Source organism: Schistocerca cancellata, chromosome 8, assembly GCF_023864275.1.
Source record: "Schistocerca cancellata isolate TAMUIC-IGC-003103 chromosome 8, iqSchCanc2.1, whole genome shotgun sequence".
In the NCBI taxonomy this organism is placed as follows: Eukaryota; Metazoa; Arthropoda; class Insecta; order Orthoptera; family Acrididae; genus Schistocerca; species Schistocerca cancellata.
The window spans coordinates 359,038,749-359,062,601 of NC_064633.1; the positions used below are offsets into that span (position 1 = coordinate 359,038,749).

General features: G+C 42.0%; 1 protein-coding gene across 1 annotated transcript in view; it reads left to right on the forward strand.

Moving 5' to 3' along the window:
- The window catches only part of LOC126094653 (cytochrome P450 4C1-like), a 128,365-nt gene that overhangs the window by 94,219 nt on the left and 10,293 nt on the right, over positions 1-23,853 (forward strand). Inside the window, exons 9-11 of the mRNA XM_049909151.1 lie at positions 5,316-5,384; positions 5,474-5,645; positions 23,170-23,349. Coding sequence (XP_049765108.1) covers positions 5,316-5,384; positions 5,474-5,645; positions 23,170-23,349 — 421 coding nt within the window. The remainder of the gene's footprint in view (positions 1-5,315; positions 5,385-5,473; positions 5,646-23,169; positions 23,350-23,853) is intronic.

Below are 23,853 nucleotides of genomic sequence, written 5' to 3' on the forward strand. Positions count from 1 at the left end.
AGCACCAATCGGTAAAAATGTTCCTTAGAAAACGCTGCTCGCCTTCCTTAGCCTCTTGTTGAGGTGGTTAACCACTGGGCTCTCATCAGCTCAGTTGAGTTTCTGTGTCTAGTCTCCAGGTCATTCATATTAGCCAATCCAGGAAGTTAATATGTTGCATAAATATTTGGTTTTTGTGAAGTCGACATTCAGTGACGTCGCACCCTTTCAAATCTTCCAAAAACTGCTTCTCCTCCCCGGGTCTCCGCTACATTTTGGAGACAGCTGTTGTAGCATCTAGTACTTTCAGGAGGAAACACAGCTTTCTACCTCTTGTGTACAGCGTTTCTTCTTATTCGACTTCTGGATTGTAAAAATGGTTGCTGCTGTGTACCTTGCACCACAGGAAATTTTGTCTATGTCTACCTGTGGTGCTTCAGCCAGCCAAGTGCAGCACTAGAAACAGCTGTCAGGTGGCCTGTGTACCACTGACCTGCGTGCCTCCCGGCGCTGCCTTTCGCGAACCGCTCCAAGAGTGGTGGACTACATGACTCCACGGTACTGTCACCTTGTCTTTCTCTGCATTCAGAGTCCTCTTTTTTATATAAAGTGTGAAAATTTCAATAAAACCATAAATTAGGAGTAAACTCTGCCGATGACAGTCAGACTATTGTTATACAGGGTGGTCCATTGATAGAGACCGGGACAAATATCAAACGAAAAAAACAACAAAGAACGAAACTCGTCTAGATTGAAGGGGAAACCCAGATGGCGCTATGGTTGGCCCGCTAGATGGCACTGCCATAGATCAAACGGATATCAAGTGCGTTTTTTCTTAAAATAGGAACCCCCATTTTTATTACATTTTCGTGTAGTACGTAAAGAAATATGAAGGTTTTACTTGGACCACTTTTCTCACTTCGTAATAGATGGCGCTGTAATAGTCACAAACGTATAAGTACGTGGTATCACGTATTATTCCGCCAGTGTGGACGGTATTTGCTTCGTGATACATTACCCGTTTTAAAATGGTCCATTTACCAATTGCGGAAAACGTCGATATCGTGTTGATGCATGGCTATTGTGATCAAAATGCCCAACGGGCGTGTGCTATGGACGCTGCTCGGTATCCTGGACGACATCATCCAAGTGCCCGGATTGTTCGCCGGATAGTTCCGCTATTTAAGGAAACAGGAAGCGTTCAGCCACATGTGAAACGTCAACCACGACCTGAGACAAATGATGATGCCCAAGTAGGTGTTTTAGCTGCTGTCGCGGCTAATCCGCACATCAGTAGCAGACAAATTGCGCGAGAATCGGGAATCTGAAAAACGTCGGTGTTGAGAATGCTATATCAACATCGATTGCACCCGTACCATATTTCTATGTACCAGGAATTGTATGGCGACGACTTTGAAAGTCGTGTACAGCTCTGCCACTGAGCACAAGAGAAATTACGGACGATGACAGATTTTTTGCACGCGTTCTATTTAGCGATGAAGCGTCATTCACCAACAGCGGTAACGTAAACCGGCATAATATGCTCTATTGGGCAACGGAAAATCCACGATGGCTGCGACAAGTGGAACATCAGCGAACTTGGCGGGTTAATGTATGGTGCGGCATTATGGAAGGAAGGATAATTGGCCCCCATTTTATCGATGGCAATCTAAATGTTGCTATGTATGCTGATTTTCTACGTAATGTTCTACCGATGTTACTGCAAGATGTTTCACTGCATGACAGAATGGCGATGTACTTCCAACATGATGGATGTCCGGCACATAGCTCGCATGCGGTTGAAGCGGTACTGAACAGCATTTTTCATGACAGGTAGATTGGTCGTCGAAGCACCATACCATGGCCCGTACTTTCAACAGATCTGACGTCCTCCGATTTCTTTCTGTGGGGAAAGTTGAAGGATATTTGCTATCGTGCCCCACAGACAACGCCTGACAACATGCGTCATACAATTGTCAATGCATGTGCGAACATTACGGAAGGCGAACTACTCGCTGTTGAGAGGAATGTCATTACATGTATTGCCAAAAGCATTGAGGTTGACGGACTTCTCTTTCAGCATTTACTGCATTAATGTGGTATTTACAGGCAATCACGCTGTAACAGCATGCGTTCTCAGAAATGATAAGTTCACAAACGTAGTTGTATGACATTGGTACAACCGAAGTAAAATGTTTTTAACGTACCTACGTTCTGTATTTTAATTTAAAAAACCTACCTGTTACTAACTGTTAGTCTAAAACTGTGAACCATATGTTTGTGACTATTACAGCGCCATATATCGCAAAGCGAAAAAAGTGGTCCAACTAAAACATTCATATTTCTTTACGTACTACACGAATATGTAACAAAAAATGGGGGTTCCTATTTTAAAAAAACGCAGTTGATACCCGTTTGACCTATGGCAGCGCCACCTAGCGGGCAGCGGGCCAACCATATCGCCATCTGGTTTCCCCCCTTCAAGTTAGATAAGTTTCGTTCTTTGTAGTTTTTTCGTTTGACGCTTATTTCCTGAGATATTTGACCCGGTCACGATCAATGGACCACCCTGTATATCACGTTTCTCGATGCTGATTAATTATTCCGATTTAATGGCTTTACAATATAATTTTAGATATGTTACGGAACTGTTAAAGAAAAACAGTAAGATAACAATACTTTCTCTGAAGCTGACCCTGAGTGCTGGTACTCAGAGTTTTATTAATAAATTCTGAGTGATGCGTACCTCTCTTATGGTGCCCCCCCCCCCCCCCCCCCCAGAGTTTTCTTCCTGTACAAGACTCTCTGCGCTGAACAGTGAGAAATCTCCCCATTTTTGTTTGACTGTTCCACTGGAACCTTGGTAACGAAATAACGGTTTCAGAGATGCAAGTCTTACTGACAGATAAAAAAAAAAGCACTCCGTCTTCAGGCCACGAGTGGCCTACCGGGACCATCCGACCGCCGTGTCATCCTGAGAGGAGGATGCGGATAGGAGGGGCGTGGGGTCAGCACACTGCTCTCCCGGCCGTTATGATGGTATTCTTGACCGAAGCCGCTACTATTCGGTCGAGTAGCTCCTCAATTGGCATCACGAGGCAGAGTGCACCCCGAGAAATGACAACAGCGCATGTCGGCCAGGATGGTCACCCATCCAAGTGACGGCCACGCCCGACAGCGCTTAACATCGGTGATCTCACGGGAACCGGTGTATCCACTGCGGCAAGACCGTTGCCTACTGACAGATAAGTTTCACTAATTAATTTACACGTTTTATACCACAGGACTACACACATAATTCACATAACTCCAAAATTAGTGTCAAAAGCATGATTTTATAATTCTATATTACAGTACACTTTACATGTAGCAATTCCAATGCTAGACTTAAGGAATTGTGCAGGTTCATTGTCGAATCGAAATATATCAGAACCGCGGGACTGCTACGGTCACAGGTTCGAATCCTGCCTCGGGCATGGGTGTGTGTGGTGTCCTTAGGTTAGTTAGGTTTAAGTAGTTCTAAGTTCTAGGGGACTTATGACCTAAGATGTTGAGTCCCATAGTGCTCAGAGCCATTTGAACCATTTTTTTTGAAATATATCACAACTCAGTAAGTGTTCATGGCCTGGATCTGTCCACTGTGAAACAGAGGGTCACCTCATATACTACACACTGTCATGTTAGTTTTGGATCTGCTCACTCCCATTATCACTTGAGCCAATCCCATCCGTAACATTCTAGTGATTTTAAAGTCATCGGGTATACAAGATGAAGTAGTCTTAAGGGTGTCAGTCCTAGCTTTTGACGTGTCCTAGCCCTTCTTCCATTAATCCCTTGTGTCAAATTTCGTTACTATTTCGTAGGTCTTCCACAGTGCGGACCTCGGTTGAGGCGGTTTGGTGTTATGGTGTGGGAAGATTGAATATGTTCTTCATCTTATTGTGTTTCATTTGTAATGTTATGGTAACTTCAGAGGTTCGACGTGTGCCAAGTATTAACAACACTTTCATCGTACTAAAGTGCTGTAAAATATTTCTTTCACTGACAGCCAGTACCTCCCCAGAAGTCTCGCACGGTCTACGGCTCGGTAGTAACCTTCCTCGCGGCTGTGTGGAGGATTCTTTGTTCCCCCCACTTCCCACTCCCTCCCCACTTATTATTTAGACCGATGATGTAGAAGGAAATATTTGAAAGAGGTTATTGATTCATAAATTTATGTCTATTAGTGTAATGTAGCATTACAATGGACTTTTCTGAATTTATGACCCGCATTCAGCGCTTGATGGCAGTAACTACATTAGTCATTAATGTTTCGTAAATATCCCCACATTCGACACCATCTGACACAATAGATTATCTCTCCACAAATGACAGCACTATCAGCTAACGATACAACAGACAGGGGTATATTTAAACAGGATGTATTGAAACGTCCCCTTAGAAAAATTATAAATGACTGTGCTTAAACTGACACACAATATTTTTAGCGCAACGCAATCTGACTTTTAGTAATCCCTACAAAAGAATGGCCCTGACTAACAATAACCTATACCTTTCATGAATGACTTACCTCACAAAAATCTTCGTTACTCAAACTACTGCAATACACGCTGTTGGAGGTGAGCCGCCAGCAGTGGTGGATGTGGGGAGAGAGATGGCAGAATTTTAAGAGCGGACGATCTGGACGTGTGTGCGCCAGAAAGTGTAAATTTGTAATACTGGATATCATGAACTGCTATATACATTATGACTTTTGAACACTATTGAGGTAAATACATTGTTTGTTCTCTATTAAAGTCTTTCATTTGCTAACTATGCCTATCAGTAGTTAGTGCCTTCCGTAGTTTGAATCTTTTATTTAGCTGGCAGTAGTGGCGCTCGCTGTATTGCTGTAGTTCGAGTAACGAAGATTTTTGGTGAGGTAAGTGATTTGTGAAACGTATAGGTTAATGTTAGTCAGGGCCATTCTTTTGTAGGGATTTTTTAAAGTCAGATTGTGTTGCGCTAAAAATATTGTGTGTCAGTTTAAGCAGAGTCATTTATAATTTTTCTAAGGGGACGTTTCAGTATAAAGGGTGATTTAGGAATAATATCCGAAGAGATTCTCGATACTAGGACCATTTCCGATGATGAAGCGTATTCTAGATGGAAATATGAGTACCGTTTGATTTGATATGATTAAAGGACTGTTATATTTTATGAGATTGCGAGGCATCTGAACACGTAAACTGAATGGAATCTACCGATATTGTCATCCTTACAGATGCAGCAGTGACCGAAGTCTCATCAGCTAGATAGTTCTTGCTTTTCAATTTAAGACTTTACATTTGTTTCAGGGCCACGATACAACCACCGCAGGCATGACGTGGGTTCTTCTCTTGTTGGGACACCATCCTGAAATACAGGTTCGTTTGATTGTGTTTCGAATAGTAACCGAACATACCATGGCGCCTATTGACGATATTGAATGGCGAAAATCTTTCGTCCTCTATAGGAGAAAGTCTATGCCGAGTTACGAGACCTATTTCAAGATGATCCTAAGCGGCAACCAACGATGCAGGACTTACATAATATGAAGTACCTTGAGATGGTGATAAAAGAGTCACTGCGGCTTTATCCCAGCGTCCCTTTCATCGCTCGGAAGGCTACGCAAGACGTAGAAATAGGTGCGTAATCTACATTAGGTTTTTGTATATATTACGGTATACATCATTGTGAAATGCAAATATCTACTCGTAAGAAATACCTAAATGCTACTGTAATCGTGTACATCTGTGTTTCTGTTTATCAAATAAAACTCTTTTTTCCAGCGTTTCTCCACGTATTTCAGTTTGGGTAATTTCGTCAAACTGCAAAAGGAAGAATGTACTTCGTACGTTATGACTGCATTGTAGACTCTTTTATTGTTCTACAGTCTTACGCTGCCATCATCTGATCTCATGATACTTGATATAAAATTGCCGTGTTACATTACATGAAATCATATCATACAGATCTAACCACAGTGAGGCATGAGTACTTTACATTCGTCAGAATGTTAACTCACGGCCTCATTCAGCCAAGATACACACTCACAAGTTGAAGGGCAGTGTCATGGTTGCCACGCTGTTAATTAACACGTACTCGTATATACTCTATTACGTTCAGCACGATTGTCCAATTTCAGCCTTACAGGGCAGTCTTAAGTGCTATATGTACCAAGCACGTTTAACAACTGCAGTTTCAGGAAACATGAATTACTGTAAGCTTCAAAATACGTGTCGTAATAAATAACAGTCGCTGTCTAAGATGTTCGTCAAAACTGGTGGAAGTTCAGAAACATCCAAGAGTCTTCCGGAAAGGCTGATACCTGACACGAATAACAACCAAATATCACTAGGGTTCAGCAATACCTTGATCACCGTAACGCTAATCTGCAATACACCCTATATAATTATTATTTTGTCAATTATATCAAATATGATAGTCAAGATAGAACCCATGAAGGTAAGTAAGTAGTCATATCTCATAAGGCCTTATAGGGGAGCTTCAGATCCCACAGCAGTTCAAGAAAATGTCTTTCACCGTGAGATGCTACTATCACTTCCGTGTGTGCAAATTAAAACAGACGTGTTGTGATCTGAAAGTGGAATCTGTGATCAAGTAAGATTTTATCGAGATTTTACGTAATCAGCGTGTCTCACCAAAAATATATGTGTCATAGTGATATTTTAAGTGATTCAAATTAATTAAAATATCTTCATGTGCGGGGACCGAAATGTGCGTAACGAGGGATTTTTTTATCTCAGTCCCCGATTACTTCAAGAAATTATTTCTGAAGTGCGCCCATTGTAAGCAGCACTGCATTGCCATATAATACTGGTTAGGATAAGTCAGGGAAGCACAACCCCTACCCCCTAAACGTTTCTTACTGCTAGCAATAACTGACAGTAACCACTGTCATTTTCTCAGAAACCTAGGCTAATTTTCTAAAAAGAAAACAAATTAGGAAAACTTGAGAAGATGCTGAAAACTGATTAAATAAATTATGTACTATGATTACTAAAAAAAGAAAAGAAAATTTTAAGTCCTCTTATAATAAGGTGGCAAAAGTCATTGGGTACCTCAGAATATCTTGTCCCTGCAGAAATATTGAGCCATGTTGCCTTTACAGCCGTCCATAATTGCCAAACTATTGCCTGTGCAGGATTTTGTGCACGAAATGAACTCTCGATTATGAACCACTAATGTTCGATAGGATACGCGTCGGGCGATTTGGGTAGCCAAACTATTCGCTGGAATGGTCCAGAATGTTCTTCAAACCAGTCGCGAACTGTTTTGGCCCGGTTACATGGTGCATTGTCACTCTATCGTTGCCTGGAAACATGAAGTCCATAAAAGGCTGCAAATGATCTGCAGCTAGCCGAGCATAGCCTTTTCAAGGCAACGTTCGGTTCAGTTGAACCAGAGGACCAAGTCATATCATGTCAACACACTATTATGAAGCCAACACCATATCGCGTGGTGCCTTGTTGACAACTGGGTCCGCGTCTTCATGGGGTCGAATCCGACCATAAGCTCATACCAAATGAAATCGGGAGTCAGGCTACCAGGCTACGGTTTCCCAGCCGTCTAGACTCCAACCGAGCCCAGTAGAGGCGCTGAAGGCGATGTCGTGCTCGCGTCGGTCGTCTGCCTCCATAGCCCATTAACGCCAATTTTCTCTTCGCTGTCCTCACGGATACGTTCCTCGTACGTTTCACATTGATTTCTGCTGTTATTTCACCCAGTGCCGCTTGTCTGTTAGCACTGACAAGTCTACGCAAACTCTGCTGTTGTCGCTCGTTAAGCGAAGGCCGTCGACCATTGCCCTGTCCAGGGTGAAAGGTAATGCCTCAAACTTGGTAGTCCCGGAGCACTCTTGTCACTGTGGGTCCCGGTGTGTTGCTTTCCAAAATTTGATGTCTCATGCGTCTTGCTCCAACTGCCCTTTCGCGTTCAAGGTCTGTTAACACCCGTAATGTGGGCACAATCACATCGGAAATCTTTCCGCTTGTATCACCTTAGTACAAATGACAGCTCCATCAATGCGCTGCCCTTTTGTACCTTGTCTACGCGGTACAACCGCCATCTATGCGTGTTAATATAGCTATCCCATGACTTCTGCTACACCTGAACTAATTTTCAAAATGTTAAAATTTAGAATAGAGGAACAAAGAGATTTTAGTCGAGAGCAATAGATCTGATATGGTCATATGCTTCATATTAACTTTGAATGTTGAGAGCGATGGACTCATGAGATTAATCATAAACAGGGGATTAATTAAACCACTCAATGGTGGCGTGTCTCCGTTTACTACTTTCTTGACTGCACAAACGCACAGATGCGAGTGTATTAGTATCACAGCTACTTTTGTGTGCCTCTCACTCTGTGGATACAACGGAGCATGACCTTAGAAGTCGTTTAAAGCCCTTATAACTATGGACAAAGTGAATTCACCTGCATGGAAAATGTTCTGTAACCTCGTAAAAGTGTGAGGTATTAGAAATACAAGGTGTTTCAGGTGCGACAAATTTGATGTGTCAGACGTTGCATTCGAACTAATAAAAGCCAGGCGGTCTTTGATCGCAGCAAGTACTGTGGCGCAAAGTAAAGGTTGTGCATCGAATAACCTATTCAGATATTGCTGTTCGACGTCACTGCTGCTGTTAGCTTTGTAGTCTATATATCAGTGACAGACTAATCCCAAAACGCTTCTTTTCTTTGACTTGCGTCGAATGTCCAACTCTTACTTCTACATCTAGATACATATCCCACAAGGCACATTGCAGCATATGGCTGAATGTGCTTCTCGAACTGCTATCATCGACGCGTCCTGTTCCATTTGCTAATGGTGCATGGTAAAAACTGTCATGTACTTCGTACAAGCTCTAATTACTTTGATTTTATCGTTGTGGTCACCCTGCACTATTTCTGTTAATACACTACTGGTCATTAAAATTGCTACACCAAGATAAAATGCAGATGATAAACGGTTATTCATTGGACAAATATATTATACTAGACCTGACATGTGATTACATTTTCACGCAGTTTGGGTGCATAGATCCTGAGAAATCAGTACCCACAACAACCACCTCTGGCCGTAATAGTTGCCTTGCTACGCCTGGGCATTGAGTCAGAGCTTGGATGGCGTGTACAGGTACAGCTGCCCATGCAGCTTTAACACGATACCACAGTTCATTAAGAGTAGTGGCTGGCATATTGTGACGAGCCAGTTGCTCGGACACCATTGACCAGACGTTTTCAATTGGTGAGAAATCTGGAGAATGTGCTGGCCAAGGCAGCAGTCGAACATTTTCTCTATCCAAAAAGGCTCGTGCAGGACCTGGAACAGGCGGTCGTGCATTATCCTGGTGAAATGTAGGGTTTCGCAGGGATTGAATGAAGGGTACAGCCACGGGTCGTAACACATCTGAAATGTAACGTCCACGGTTCAAAGTGCTGTCAGTGCGAACAAGAGGTTCTAATGAATTCTCTTACTGCTTTGGTTTTGATGAAAGTCTATGTGTGTGTGTTACTGCAGCTAGCCGCTAACTTGGTGTAATGTTTTGTCTGTACAGAAGTGTATCTGTCGCCTTTATCGCTCTCTCACCCTCATACACAATTCTGTACAATAAAGTCAAGGGCTTAGGTTTTCTTATTTGGCTTATCCGTGCAAAGACAGACAAAAAAATTATACTAATGGGAGGATTCTGAGTAACTTCTAGAATTCCATTCGCTCTCTCTTTCTCTCTCTCTCTCTCTGTCCTTTATCTGTGTACAGTTCAAATATAAGTTACATGAAATCAGCCTAGTAGAATCTCTGATGGAGCCCTTCGTCTTAATATTCAGCGGCTGGCTTGCTAGAAAAGATCTTTACATACGTTATTATTATTAAGCGCTGCATTCAGTTGGGAAAATCGATCGTGTGAACACTTCGTTCAGTTTACGACAGATCTAAAATTTCAGATGTGGACGAAGCCTTTTTGGACGATTTCAAAAAAAACTCAGAGATTGCAGGCTCTCTTCGTCACAGCTGAAACTTCCCAATTAATTACAGGGCCCAGACAATCATCAATGATTCAGACAGAGAACGCATTCGTCATTCACTCTAGAATAAAATGGTCCCAACCTTATTTCTGAGGAAAATTGTATATTGAATCCATTTCCGTACATGTTCCGTTTCCGTGGATTTTAAGTCTCATGCAATTTACTTTTACAAGTCCTTCTTTCTCTTTATCTACCACGCTAGCGGCACAAACTTTCCTGTCTCGCTTTAGCGCGAAGAAGAGTACATAAATCTCCTTTAGCAATCCGAAAATCTTCCAACCGATACTTTCCGAAGCTGTTCCTTTCTCTCTCTTCTCTTCCTATAATGACCATGGAGCATACATCTCTGTACCTCTGTTGTTCCAAAGAATAAACGTACTAGAAAAATACCTTGGCGTCGACGAGCTGTCGGCGCATATATTACTAGAAAATCTGCTCAGATACTTTTCAAACGTAAATAAATGTGAATGATTTGATTGACCATTATTAATTATTGCGTGGTAGAGGGTAATTTTCCGTGGGGCGATTACAATGCCCCTCGCAGCGAGCGAAGTTTGTGAGGTCAATTTTTATTCACCGAACACACTTCGCGAGCTATCTATTAGCGTGGATAACCCGGAAGTGATGATTGTCAGTCCTCCGACTGAAAAAGAATATTATGTTTGAACTAGACGAAGAAAAGAAATGTTGAAGACAGAAGAAATGAAGAGACCGGTACCGCGGCTGTATTACTTTTACGTGCATCTAGGTGTTATGTTTGCTGTGCACAACCAAGGAAGATGATCTTTCATGAACTTATGTCAGGGTCTACCCATTCGGGAACTTTCTTAAGCAGGGAAACCTTGGAAAACCTCTTAAGCTTAGACCCCCAGCCTACGGTACATAGAAGATAGGAAAGCCTATAGAAGAACAAAAATAATTTTGAAATTTATCTCTAAAGGAAAGATAGGGCTTAATTTGTATCACGATTTGGAGAAGAGTAGTTTGTGCCTCTAGCAAAAAAAAAAAAAAAACGTTTTACAATAAATAAAGTGATTTTGCGTTTTACAATCTTGCTCCTATGACAATATCTTGCGGTGCTAAACTCCCCCGGGTCTTGCATGTCCCCGACGTCCACATTTGTAGTCGGTCTTCTATGCGGCCCCCTCTGTCGTTGATCTTCTACGCGGCCCACAATGGGAAGAGTAGAAGGGACAGGGATACTCGAATACACATGCAACATTCATTCCAAAAGAATTAGCAATGACCAAAAGGGAAACTCTTCCTGTAAGAGAACTGATTAGGTTGCACCGTCCAAGATTCTCCTTTTTGAAAGCAAAATCCTTGTGGCTTCATGGATCCTTTTTGTTACGACGTACTTCAAGGAATTCAACTCTTAATTAATGATGTTGCCAAAAGCATCATCCGATTTACTCTCGTTTGAATACTCCTTTTGACTTTGCCTCCCTACTTGTGCTTATAAGTCCAAAAGTTTTAACAGATTTTCTATGACTGATTTGTTCTTCGTAATTTAAAGGATTCATGTAACTGACTATAGATTTTGGATTCAAATCATCGAATAATGGAAAGTGTAGTTCATTTTATTCCAAGACATCATCCATATTTCCTTGATAAGTCATATAATTTAGCTATACTCAAAAAAAACTTTTTATTCTAAATACATATATTTCTACGCTTGAGTGCTGAAATGTAGAAGTTATTAGCATTGAGGAATGCGGATTCACTTCTTTCATTTACTCTCTGATTCATACGGCGTTCATCCATGCTCATATATGGAAATGGATTTTTCACACAAAATTCCCAAACGAACACGAACCATTAAATTACTACTGAATCTATGAATACTACTTTCTTTAATCATTCAATAATAATACGGTACTCTTAACTTCAAATTATACCACCTATTCCTTTTAAAGTTCAACAGGAATCAGTTTATCCTCGCGTTTGGTGCGAGTCTCTTACAAAAGATATCTGTATCGTCTATATCGATTTTAATTCTCGCGCCGACGTCAACTGTTTTGCGCGGGAAATAATCTTTGCGGCGTTAACCGTCACTCACGATTCACTACCACAACACATCCCTTCACATATTTACACTTTTAAGCGTTCACATGAGATTATATATGAATCTTCACTCGAACCTCTTTAGATTATTCAGCGTCATTTGCGGGGAAACATTTCATTCTTCTTGAAGGTCAGTCAGATCCTTTATACATCTTGATAACATTAGCAATGCTAAAGTTCTATGTTCACCCAAACCACAGGTGAAGCCTATCTCCACTATCTTTTTTACGACACTCAATAGTACTAATTAGTCACTATTTCTATACTCTATGTCACTGACTCACTATTTCAATTTAAAGGCTTTTAACACTACACACACACAGTTTATTGTTATATTTTTTACGAGCGTTCATCTCTGTCACTCGGAACACCATTCCTCCCTACCATCTAATCTTCATTATATCTTTTTAAGTCGTTATGAGGAAATAACCCTTTTATTTTGTTCGATCCCGGGTAGTGATCTATTTCCTTTTGAACTTGAGCCTTTAACCTCCAGGGAACAGGATAGAAAGTTCTACAATACGTTTCGTGCGGCTTAACGTAGAGATGGCATATGTATCCTTTAATCACTCCTGGCCTTTCATCAAACACGTTTTCATACGCAGATAATAATTCTTTGAGCTGCTTCTTCTGATCTCCAGTGATGCATTCGGATTCATTTAACTTCTCATACACTAATTGACCGAAATCTCCTTTGACTTTGAACTCATTATTCACGTGCTGTTTAGAATTTTGTGCAGTCCTGATTACTTGCACACTGATCCCACTATTATATTTTCTGGTAAGGCTTTCCTTTTTCAACAAGTTCAACTCAATTTCTTGTTTATTTACATTTAACCAAATTTTTCCTGTTTTAAAATCTATTCTGCATCCGTATTGACGTAGGCTGTCGACTCCGATAATGCAGTCTACCACCAAATTTTTCACAACAAGGAATGTGCTTAATATTGCTACCTTTCCTACTTCTACACTAAGTAGTGACTGCACTTTTACATTCGCCGATCGAGCCCCAACGGCGCCTATTATTTTGCAATTTTGAACTGGAAAAATTGGTACTCGTCTTATATTTCTGATCTTGTTGAATAGAGCCTCCGAAATAACGTTTGTGGTTGCAGCTGTGTCTAAAACCGCCACTATAGGTACAGTTTCCAAAATGACTTGCACTTCGGCTACTGCCACCTGTTCCTTATTCTCATCTTGGGGTTCTAAGTCCTCGGTCAATTCATCTGCCAGTAATCGTCCATCATTATACGTTAGCATGGGTACACATATCCTGTTGCCCCTCAACCTATTGTTGACCGCTCCTCCGGGGCACGAGTGGGTCCTTACAAGTTTGTTGGATTTTGATTCACCTGGTGGTTGACCTCATCCGTCACTTCGGTAATTACCGGTTGATTCGCGGATGTCCGTCCCCACTGATGTTGGTTATTTGAGTTTGTTCCCCCCGGTTGGTTCCACTTTCTATTACTGTTATTGTTCCAAGCTTGTGGTCTGAAATTCCTTTCGTTCCCCCATACGGGATTATATCGTTTCCCATTCCTGCTGTTCCTTGGATAGCCCCTCGCAAGACTATTGCCGGTATTATTATTGAGATTTTGAGGGTTTTCTGCACTATTTATCGATCTCTGTGCATTCCCTTGCCTACCATTTGGCGGAGGTTCTATCTCCCTATATTGGAATCTGTTGTTACGGGCTTTCTGGTTGTTCTCTTCTATAATGTCTATATGATCTAACGTCGTGAGGAACGACTCCAGGTCTTTATCGTTGCCGTAAATTAATTGATTCCGGATGCTAGTTGGTAATCTTGCCTTAAGTATGTTTATTATGTCTGGCAAAGGCATAGGTCTGTCCCAATATCTAGTTTTATTTATATATTTTTCAAAATACTTCCTAAGGCTTCCTTTCGAAAAAGAGAAAGGCTCTGGGTAGAGCACCTCCTGCCTTAGGCGTTCCTGTACTCCTTCTGACCAGAACTTTGCTAAAAACGCTTTCTCAAAATCGTCATAGGTCGAGCAAACAGAAGTCATGTCCGTGGCCCAGATCGCCCCCGAACCTTGTATATACCCAGTAACGAAACTGATCTTCTGCCACTCCGACCAATTTCTGGGTAGAACTCCTCTAAAACTTCGAATAAAAACAATCGGATGGACCCCCCTTTTGTCAGTGTTAAAAATCTGAAATTGCCGATGCTTTATCATTTTTTCTTCGGCATGGCAAAGGCTTTCGTAATCTCCGTCAGATAAAACTTCACGCGAACAACTAGCTCGTGGCAATTTAATATTTGAGTTACTCACACAAGTCGGTATTGTGTGCGAATATGCAGTAACTGGCTCTATAGTCGCTGGCAACTTCTGCTGCTGGCCTGTATTCATTTGTTCTGAGCCTTGTTGTGAAACGCGTATCGACTCCGCTATCGTTTGTTTCCAATGCTCGAGATCAGCATCTAACTGCTGTCGCACTTCCTCTAGTCCTTTCGCAAACCAATTCTCTTCCTGTTTGCCGCACAGACTCTGGAATGCTTCTTTAACATTTTGCTCAACGTTTTCACACATCAGCCTTTTGTTTTCTAATGTGATTTCGGATAATTTACCCGTTAATACATTAATCTGGTGGTCTATAACTTCTTGACGTTCTGTCAGATGTTCCACACTTTCCTTTAGGTTCGTCTGCGTACGTGCCAATTCAGGAAGTTGCGCAATTGCACATGACATGGCATCTTGCTTTTGTACTAATTGCGGAACCATTTCCACCTGTTCGCGTACGGTATCTATCTTAATAGCCACGTACTCCTTCATTTCTACACGTACGCGTTGAGTAGATTCCTCACATTGAGCTTTAACCAATTCGATTTGTGCAGTTAATTTTCGTTCCGTCTCTTCGGCCTGATCTTTAAGTTCCTTTGTCTTCGCCTCTATCCGTTGTTCTAATTCGGAAAAACTGTCATGTAACTGCTGCTTAATCTCAGCTTTCAGCTTTTCCTGCCCTTCAGTAACTGAGGCTAACTTCGCATTCAAATCATTTTGCCCTTCATTCACTGCGGCGAACTTCGCGTTAATGTTGGTTTTCAAATTTTCTTGCCCTTCAGTAACTGAGGCTAATTTTGTATTCAAATGGTTTTGCCCTTCAGTAACTGAGGCTAATTTCGCGTTAATGTCGGTTTTCATATTTTCCTGCCCTTCAGTAACTGAGGCTAATTTTGTATTCATATTATTCACGGTCTCCGTTAACATCTGCATCTGCCTCATGATAATGACCAATGGGTCTAATCCATGTTGCATACTGGCTGTTACATCTCCAGCCGTGTCTACCGGGCGTTCTATTGCGCTATCTGTAGCGATCGGTTCTACAACACTTCTTACTACATCATTATCATCAGTGCTCACAGCTGAAGGCTGTTGCGTGTTGCTCTGCTCTGCTTGACTCATCTTAAACATTGCCCTAGTTAAAACCATATAAATGTTCTACAGTCAAGATGTATATATATCTCCCTTCACAAGAATACTTCTGTGGCTACTTTGTTATAGTACTTATACAGGTAAATGCAACTAGGGCAGGTCAGTCAAACTACTTCTGTTATGAACACAATTATTAAATGTTCAAATCTACGTCTACTTCCTCAATACTAGCAAGTTTAATAAAAAGTATAGATTTTGCCTTTTTACTTTTTTTTTAAAAAAAAAAGAACTTGTAGTCCGAGGTGATAGGTTACAATACAGCATCACCGGTCTGTTGCGGTCTAACAGTGTTGGTGGGCCAGAAAATTTCCACTGTGCTTTTTTTTTTTTTTTTTTTTTAATGGACTTGTAGTCCGGGGTGATATGTTACAATTTTTTTTTTTTTTTTTAATGGACTTGTAGTCCGGGGTGATATGTTACAATACAGCATCACCGGTCTATTGCGTTCTAACTGTGTTGGTGAGCCAGTAAATTTCCACTGTGCAGTGACTGCGTCACTGAATTCACTTTAGAGGTGTGGCGGTGGGACTTGTAGTCCCGTACCACCCTCTGACGGTGATAGTACTACATGAGTCAGGTAGAATTTATTGCCTAACATGGGCAGGTGAAGGTGTGGCGGTGGGACTTGTTGTCCCGTACCGTGGTGTGGTTCCACTGTTTTTTTTTTTTTATTAATGGACTTGTAGTCCGGGGTGATAGGTTACAATACAGCATCACCGGGTTACAATACAGCATCACCGGTCTATTGCGGTCTAACTGTGTTGGTGAGCCAGTAAATTTCCACTGTGCAGTGACTGCGTCACTGCAATTCACTTTGGAGGTGTGGCGGTGGGACTCATGGTCCCGTACCACCCTCTGACGGTGATAGTACTACATGAGTCAGGCAGAATTTATTGCCTAACATGTGCAGGTGAAGGTATGGCGGTGGGACTTATAGTCCCGTGTCCACTGTGCTTTTTTTTTTTTTTTTTTTTAAAAAGGACTTGTAGTCCGAGGTGATAGGTTACAATACAGCATCACCGGTCTGTTGCGGTCTAACAGTGTTGGTGGGCCAGAAAATTTCCACTGTGCTTTTTTTTTTTTTTTTTTTTTAATGGACTTGTAGTCCGGGGTGATATGTTACAATTTTTTTTTTTTTTTAATGGACTTGTAGTCCGGGGTGATATGTTACAATACAGCATCACCGGTCTATTGCGTTCTAACTGTTTTGGTGAGCCAGTAAATTTCCACTGTGCAGTGACTGCGTCACTGAATTCACTTTAGAGGTGTGGCGGTGGGACTTGTAGTCCCGTACCACCCTCTGACGGTGATAGTACTACATGAGTCAGGTAGAATTTATTGCCTAACATGGGCAGGTGAAGGTGTGGCGGTGGGACTTGTTGTCCCGTACCGTGGTGTGGTTCCACTGTTTTTTTTTTTTTATTAATGGACTTGTAGTCCGGGGTGATAGGTTACAATACAGCATCACCGGGTTACAATACAGCATCACCGGTCTATTGCGGTCTAACTGTGTTGGTGAGCCAGTAAATTTCCACTGTGCAGTGACTGCGTCACTGCAATTCACTTTGGAGGTGTGGCGGTGGGACTCATGGTCCCGTACCACCCTCTGACGGTGATAGTACTACATGAGTCAGGCAGAATTTATTGCCTAACATGTGCAGGTGAAGGTATGGCGGTGGGACTTATAGTCCCGTGTCCACTGTGCTTTTTTTTTTTTTTTTTAAAAAGGACTTGTAGTCCGAGGTGATAGGTTACAATACAGCATCACCGGTCTGTTGCGGTCTAACTGTGTTGGTGAGCCAGTAAACTTCCACTGTGCAGTGACTGCGTCACTGCAATTCACTTTGGAGGTGTGGCGGTGGGACTTGTAGTCCCGTACCACCCTCTGACGGTGATAGTACTACATGAGTCAGGCAGAATTTATGCCTAACATGGGCGGGTGCAGGTGTGGCTGTAGCCCCATGCCGTGGGTGACGCATGTGGCGTCCACTGTGCGTCCAGCGTGCTGCTTTTATTTGTAGATCAAATAATACGACTGCGAGTATTTCTTCTCTTTTCCACGTTAAGTTGTCTCGTCGTAGTTCACATGAAACAAAGAACAAAATTATTTTAACAACGTCCAAAAACGTGTCCTGTCACGGATTGGCCATTCTAATGAATTCTCTTACTGCTTTGGTTTTGATGAAAGTCTGTGTGTGTGTGTTAATGCAGGTAGCCGCTAACTTGGTGTAATGTTTTGTCTGTACAGAAATGTATCTGTCGCCTTTATCGCTCTCTCACCCTCATACACAATTCTGTACAATAAAGTCAAGGGCTTAGGTTTTCTTATTTGGCTTATCCGTGCAAAGACAGACAAAAAATTATACTAATGGGAGGATTCTGAGTAACTTCTAGAATTCCATTCGCTCTCTCTTTCTCTCTCTCTCTCTCTGTCCTTTATCTGTGTACAGTTCAAATATAAGTTACATGAAATCAGCCTAGTAGAATATCTGATGGAGCCCTTCGTCTTAATATTCAGCGGCTGGCTTGCTAGAAAAGATCTTTACATACGTTATTATTATTAAGCGCTGCATTCAGTTGGGAAAAATCGATCGTGTGAACACTTCGTTCAGTTTACGACAGATCTAAAATTTCAGATGTGGACGAAGCCTTTTTGGACGATTTCAAAAAAAAAAAAAAAAAAAAAAAAAAACAAAAACTCAGAGATTGCAGGCTCTCTTCGTCACAGCTGAAACTTCCCAATTACAGGGCCCAGACAATCATCAATGATTCCTTTCCTGTCTCGCTTTAGCGCGAAGAAGAGTACATAAATCTCCTTTAGCAATCCGAAAATCTTCCAACCGATACTTTCCGAAGCTGTTCCTTTCTCTCTCTTCTCTTCCTATAATGACCATGGAGCATACATCTCTGTACCTCTGTTGTTCCAAAGAATAAACGTACTAGAAAAATACCTTGGCGTCGACGAGCTGTCGGCGCATATATTACTAGAAAATCTGCTCAGATACTTTTCAAACGTAAATAAATGTGGATGATTTGATTGACCATTATTAATTATTGCGTGGTAGAGGGTAATTTTCCGTGGGGCGATTACAAGGTGACCGAGACGTGTAACCAATGGCACCCCATACCATCACGCCAGGTGATAACGCCAGTATGGCGATGACGAATACACACTTCGAATGTGCGTTCACCACGTGTCGCCAAACACGGATGCGACCCTCATGATGCTGCAAACAGAACCTGGATTCATCCGAAAAAATGACGTTTTGTCATTCCTGCACCCAGGTTCATCGTCGAGTACACCATCGCAGGCGCTCCTGTCTGTGATGCAGCGTCAAGGGTAACCGCAGCCATAGTCTCCGAGCTGATATAGCCCATGCTGCTGCAAACGTCGTCGAACTGTTCGTGCAGATGGTTGTTGTCTTGCAAACGTTCCCATGTGTTGATTCAGGGATCGAGACGTGGCTGCACGATCCGTTACAACCATGCGGATAAGATGCCTGTCATCTCGACTGCTAGTGATACGAGGCCGTTGGGATCCAGCACGGCGTTCCGTATTACCCTCCTGAACCCACCGATTCCATGTTCTGCTAACAGTCGTTGGATCTCGAGACCAAGGCGAGCAGCAATGTCGCAATACGATAAATCGCAATCGCGATAGGCTACAATCTGACCTTTGTCAAAGTCGGAAACGTGATGGTACGCATTTCTCCTCCTTGCACGAAGCATCACAACAACGTTTCACCAGGCACCGCCAGTCAACTGCTATTTGTGTATGAGAAATCGGTTGGAAACTTTCCTCATGTAAGCACGTTGTAGGTGTCGCCACCGGCGCCAACCTTGTGTGAATGCTCTGAAAAGCTAATCATTTGCATATCACAGCATCTTCTTCCTGTCGGTTAAATTTCGGGTCTGAAGCACGTCATCTTCGTGGTGTAGCAATTTTAATGGCCAGTAGTGTATAAAAGCTATGCTGGCCTTTAAAAAATATTGATCATGAAATTTGTATTTATGTATGTGGGACGACTTCAAAGGCATCTCCATGTAGGGTAACGACACACTACCATTAACTTCCCGTGAAAGCAATGCAGTAGTCTTAATATTACCATTTTTCGGATGTTGCATAGTGGTTATTATATTTTATCACGAATCATTATTTCGATTAAACCTCTTATGTATGTGACACAACTGGACTATGTGCTTCAATAGACAATAATTCTTCATCAGGTTGTTGACACTCAGTTTTTGACGTTCATGAAATAAAATAAACATTAAGTTGTGAGTACACGTATTTATTCATATCGTCCCGCCGCATCTTTAGAAGCATAAAAACGAGTGGCCACGCACAGTGGTACCTCATGCATAACAGTTCACAACAATCTCTGGACAACAGGGGAAGCACTCCAGGTACACGTAGCTGAGGAAGAGGACAGGGTGTGCTGCACAACTGTGTGAAGTCAACGACTTTATAGAGGATGATTCAGCTGGCCCTCCCTATGGGTTTTATGCAGCCTTCAATGCTATCAAAAACATCACGTGAAATTTTCATTTTGTCCCTCTCGCTACAAGCGAACTGTTAAGCCACGGTTTTCGAGTTATTCAAGAAACGCTTGGTTGAAGGTAACTTTTGTACGTCTTTCTTGCATAATGCGAAAACTACAACCTGTAGCGAAAACGTATCCTGGGACAACATTTAACTAAATTAAATTTCCTACAAGAAAGTTATTTTCATTTCTGCTGTGGGACTAACGGTTTGCACGTAGCAAGCGAGGCTATATGAAAATTTGTGGGTTATATTTGAAGGTGTTGCAGGGTGCATAAAACCCATAGGAAAGGGTAGCTGAATCACCCTGTGTAAGTTGAGGAGAAAGAGACCGATGTGCTTTTGAAAAGTCTATTTAATGAGCGCTACAAACTGAATGTAAACAACAGTATGATGAGAGCATTGTCTCTTAATACGCATACTTGAACTGTATAAAATACTGTTAAACTGGTTGAATGCATTTAATCATTGCAGATAATGTTTAAGTCTGATCCTACTACCATAGGTCCATTATTGACATATTAGCAGCCCACCCCGAATGAATAACAGTATCTACAACCAGGTGACTTCTGTGTTGTAGTGTTAATAAATCATATTTGTAAACATTTATCGTGAATCAGTGCGTCTACTAGCGAAAATCTCAATAAAAATCCCACTAGTAGTTCCTGACATTAGCCTTCATGCTGAAAACGGTGGCAGGGGCTTTGCATATATGTTAATCCGACCTGTTCTCTCCTAAGCAAGTGTTGTATGGATATCTGAGCCACCTAAGTTCCGTAAGTCCACACAAATATTTGAACGTTATGCAGTTCGCCTCGTTTTCCGCATTCCCTTATCTTCCACCAACCCCCTCCTCGTGGATCCTGGCCCATCTTATCAAATTCCCACCTCTCCTCACCTACATTGAATACCTCCGCGTATCCTACACTATCTGCAAACTACTCATAGATTCCAGTAACCCTATTGTAACATCTCTAATCGCTATTCCTGGTGTGCTGCCTCTTCTTTACAAAGACATCAGCCTGTCCCGACCCTACACATACTCAATATCCTATTCCAAACCAACTACATCTCCCAGACAATGAGATTCGAACATATCCTACCTACCAAATATAGCTCTTCGTCAGCTGTCCCAGTCCATACCAGGGCTCCCTCCGTTTTTCCATCTCCATCTCCCCCTAGATCTTTTTTCCTGATATTACTGATGTACCCGTAAACCAAACTCCTTCTTTCCTTCTTTCTTCCCATTATCCGCTCCAACACCTACCCCCATCTCCATAATTTCCTGCTAAATGGAGCCATATACTTTTCTACTAACATCCTTCAACATTGCTGAACACATTCTGTCCTCCCCAGATACTTTTCTCCTGGGCTTTCAGTGAAACATTCTTTGAGACTGTTACCTTTCCTATGATGTGTTTTCCAGTGCATATACGACAGGCGTTAAGAAAGTAACGCAACACATTCTTTTCTTCAGCCAGTTTGGCTTGAAAAATGAGGAGTTAGTTGTGGAACATCATGGAATATTGCCGCTTCAATTCCTATAATTTCATGAATTTCCGATAGGTGGCGACGCCACACATGGCTTTCAAAATGACGTCTGCAATGAAGGTACTTGTTAGGCAGACAGTTCTCACTGAGTTTCCTTTCACGACAAACTATTCAACTGTAGATATTCATAGGTGCTTATAGAATGTCTACGGGGACCTGGTAGTGAACAAAAGTACGTTGACTCGTTGGGTAAGCCGTCTGTCATCATAACAACAAAGTCGAAAAAAACTTCACCCATCTCCCGCGTTGGCATGTGCGCACACTATCATTCGAGGTGGTCGACGGATCACAATGAAACACCTCGCTCCTCAACTGGATGTCTCTGTTGGTATTGCTGATACACTCGTCCACCAGTTGGGGTACTCAAACGTGTGTGCCCGCTTGGTTCATCACTGTCTAACATAGGACCATCCGCGCGGGAATGTTTGCGTACTACGATGCTGATCGTGATAATTTTTCCTTTAAGATCGTCACAGGTGATGAAACATAGGCTTATCACTTCGAACAGGACACAAAACGGCAGTCAATGGAGTCGCGCCATACCACCTCTCCTCCGAAGAAAATGTTGAAAGTCGCGATCTCAGCCGATAAAGTTATGGCGACTGTCTCCTGGGATTCTGAAGGGGTTATTTAGATTGATATTCTCCTTCATGGTGCTACGATCAACTGTGTAGTGCGTTGTACTACCCTCAGGAAACTGAACAAACAACTAGAGCGTGTTGGTAGCCACAAAAAGGAAAGCGACTTCTCTGTGACAACGCAAGGCCTCACAAGTCGCGCACCTGAAAGGAGCTCAGAAACTTCATTGGACTGCTCTTCGTCATCCACCCTACAGCCACGATCTCACATCTTCCGCCTGTCATGTATTTGGCTCTACAGGGGAAGCAGCACGTGGATGATCGGCAAGTTATTAATGCAGCAAGACGTTGGCTCCGACGTCGACTAGTATAGTGGCAAAATCATGACATGCACGCCTTCATAGTACGGTGGTGCACAGCCATCGAATTAAACGAGATTACGGTGACAATTAGGGTATTGTAGGCTAAAGACTGGTGAACAATGAGTTGCATTGGAATCGAATAAAAAGAACCTACTTTTAGGAAAAAAAGGTTTTGATTACTTATAGAAGTCCCCTCACATTTTTGTCTTTATCTTTTAGTCCTTTGATTTTAATTTAAAATCCATAATTCTATTTTTTGCGTAAACACAACAAAATTCATCCATTTTGAGTTTTTTAAAACCATATGGGGATGATGTGACAACAAAGAAATAAATGTTTGAGAAATATCCCGTAGCTAATAATTTTTTGAATAAGACGAGACTATTTCATTGGAGTCTGATAATTCTCCTTTTATGACATGTTACAGCAGCAAATGTAAGTTAGGCCGGCAGTCCTTAAGACAAGAAAGATACATATTGTACAAAACACAGATTTTTCCCATAAACTCCTAAATTAGTTATTTTATGGATGAGACTCAGTTTCAAGAGCAGCATGCATATTGCAGCCGGATACAATATTCCTGAGGGAACCATGCTGACGATGAACATCATCCACACACATCGGGACCCCGACCACTGGCCGGACCCGGAACGCTTCGACCCAGACAGGTTCCTGCCGGAGAACATACAGAAGCGCCATCCATTCGCCTTCGTACCGTTCAGTGGAGGACCACGCAACTGCATTGGTGAGTCGCCTTGTCACAGCTCTCATTGTTGGCACATTCTCTATTTTTCAGTTTTAATGGTAGACATATCAGAGGACAGAACTACCTGTAACTTTCGCAAGCCATCTTGTGTGACGGATAATGAGTACTGCCGATATGACGATCAATTTCTGTGTCGTTCGCAAATGGTGTGTGGGAAAGAAGACTGATAATTTGTATGAGCTCTAAATTCTCATACATTGAAGATCATGACTTTCCACTCATTATATTATCGTCAGTTATATGTGGGAGGAAATAATACATTGCTCGACTCTTCTAGTAGAGTACGTTGTTGTAATTGTAACCCTACACTTTTCACTGGCCGCAGTGCGTCTTTGACAGAGTCTATCAATGTAACTGAATGAATATTCACACAACAACACTGTCGCACTTCGTAAACGAACAAGTGTTGAAACCATCTTATTAACCCACACTCCCCCCCCCCCCCCCCCCCCCAGTAAGTGTCATAGACTGATGACAATATTC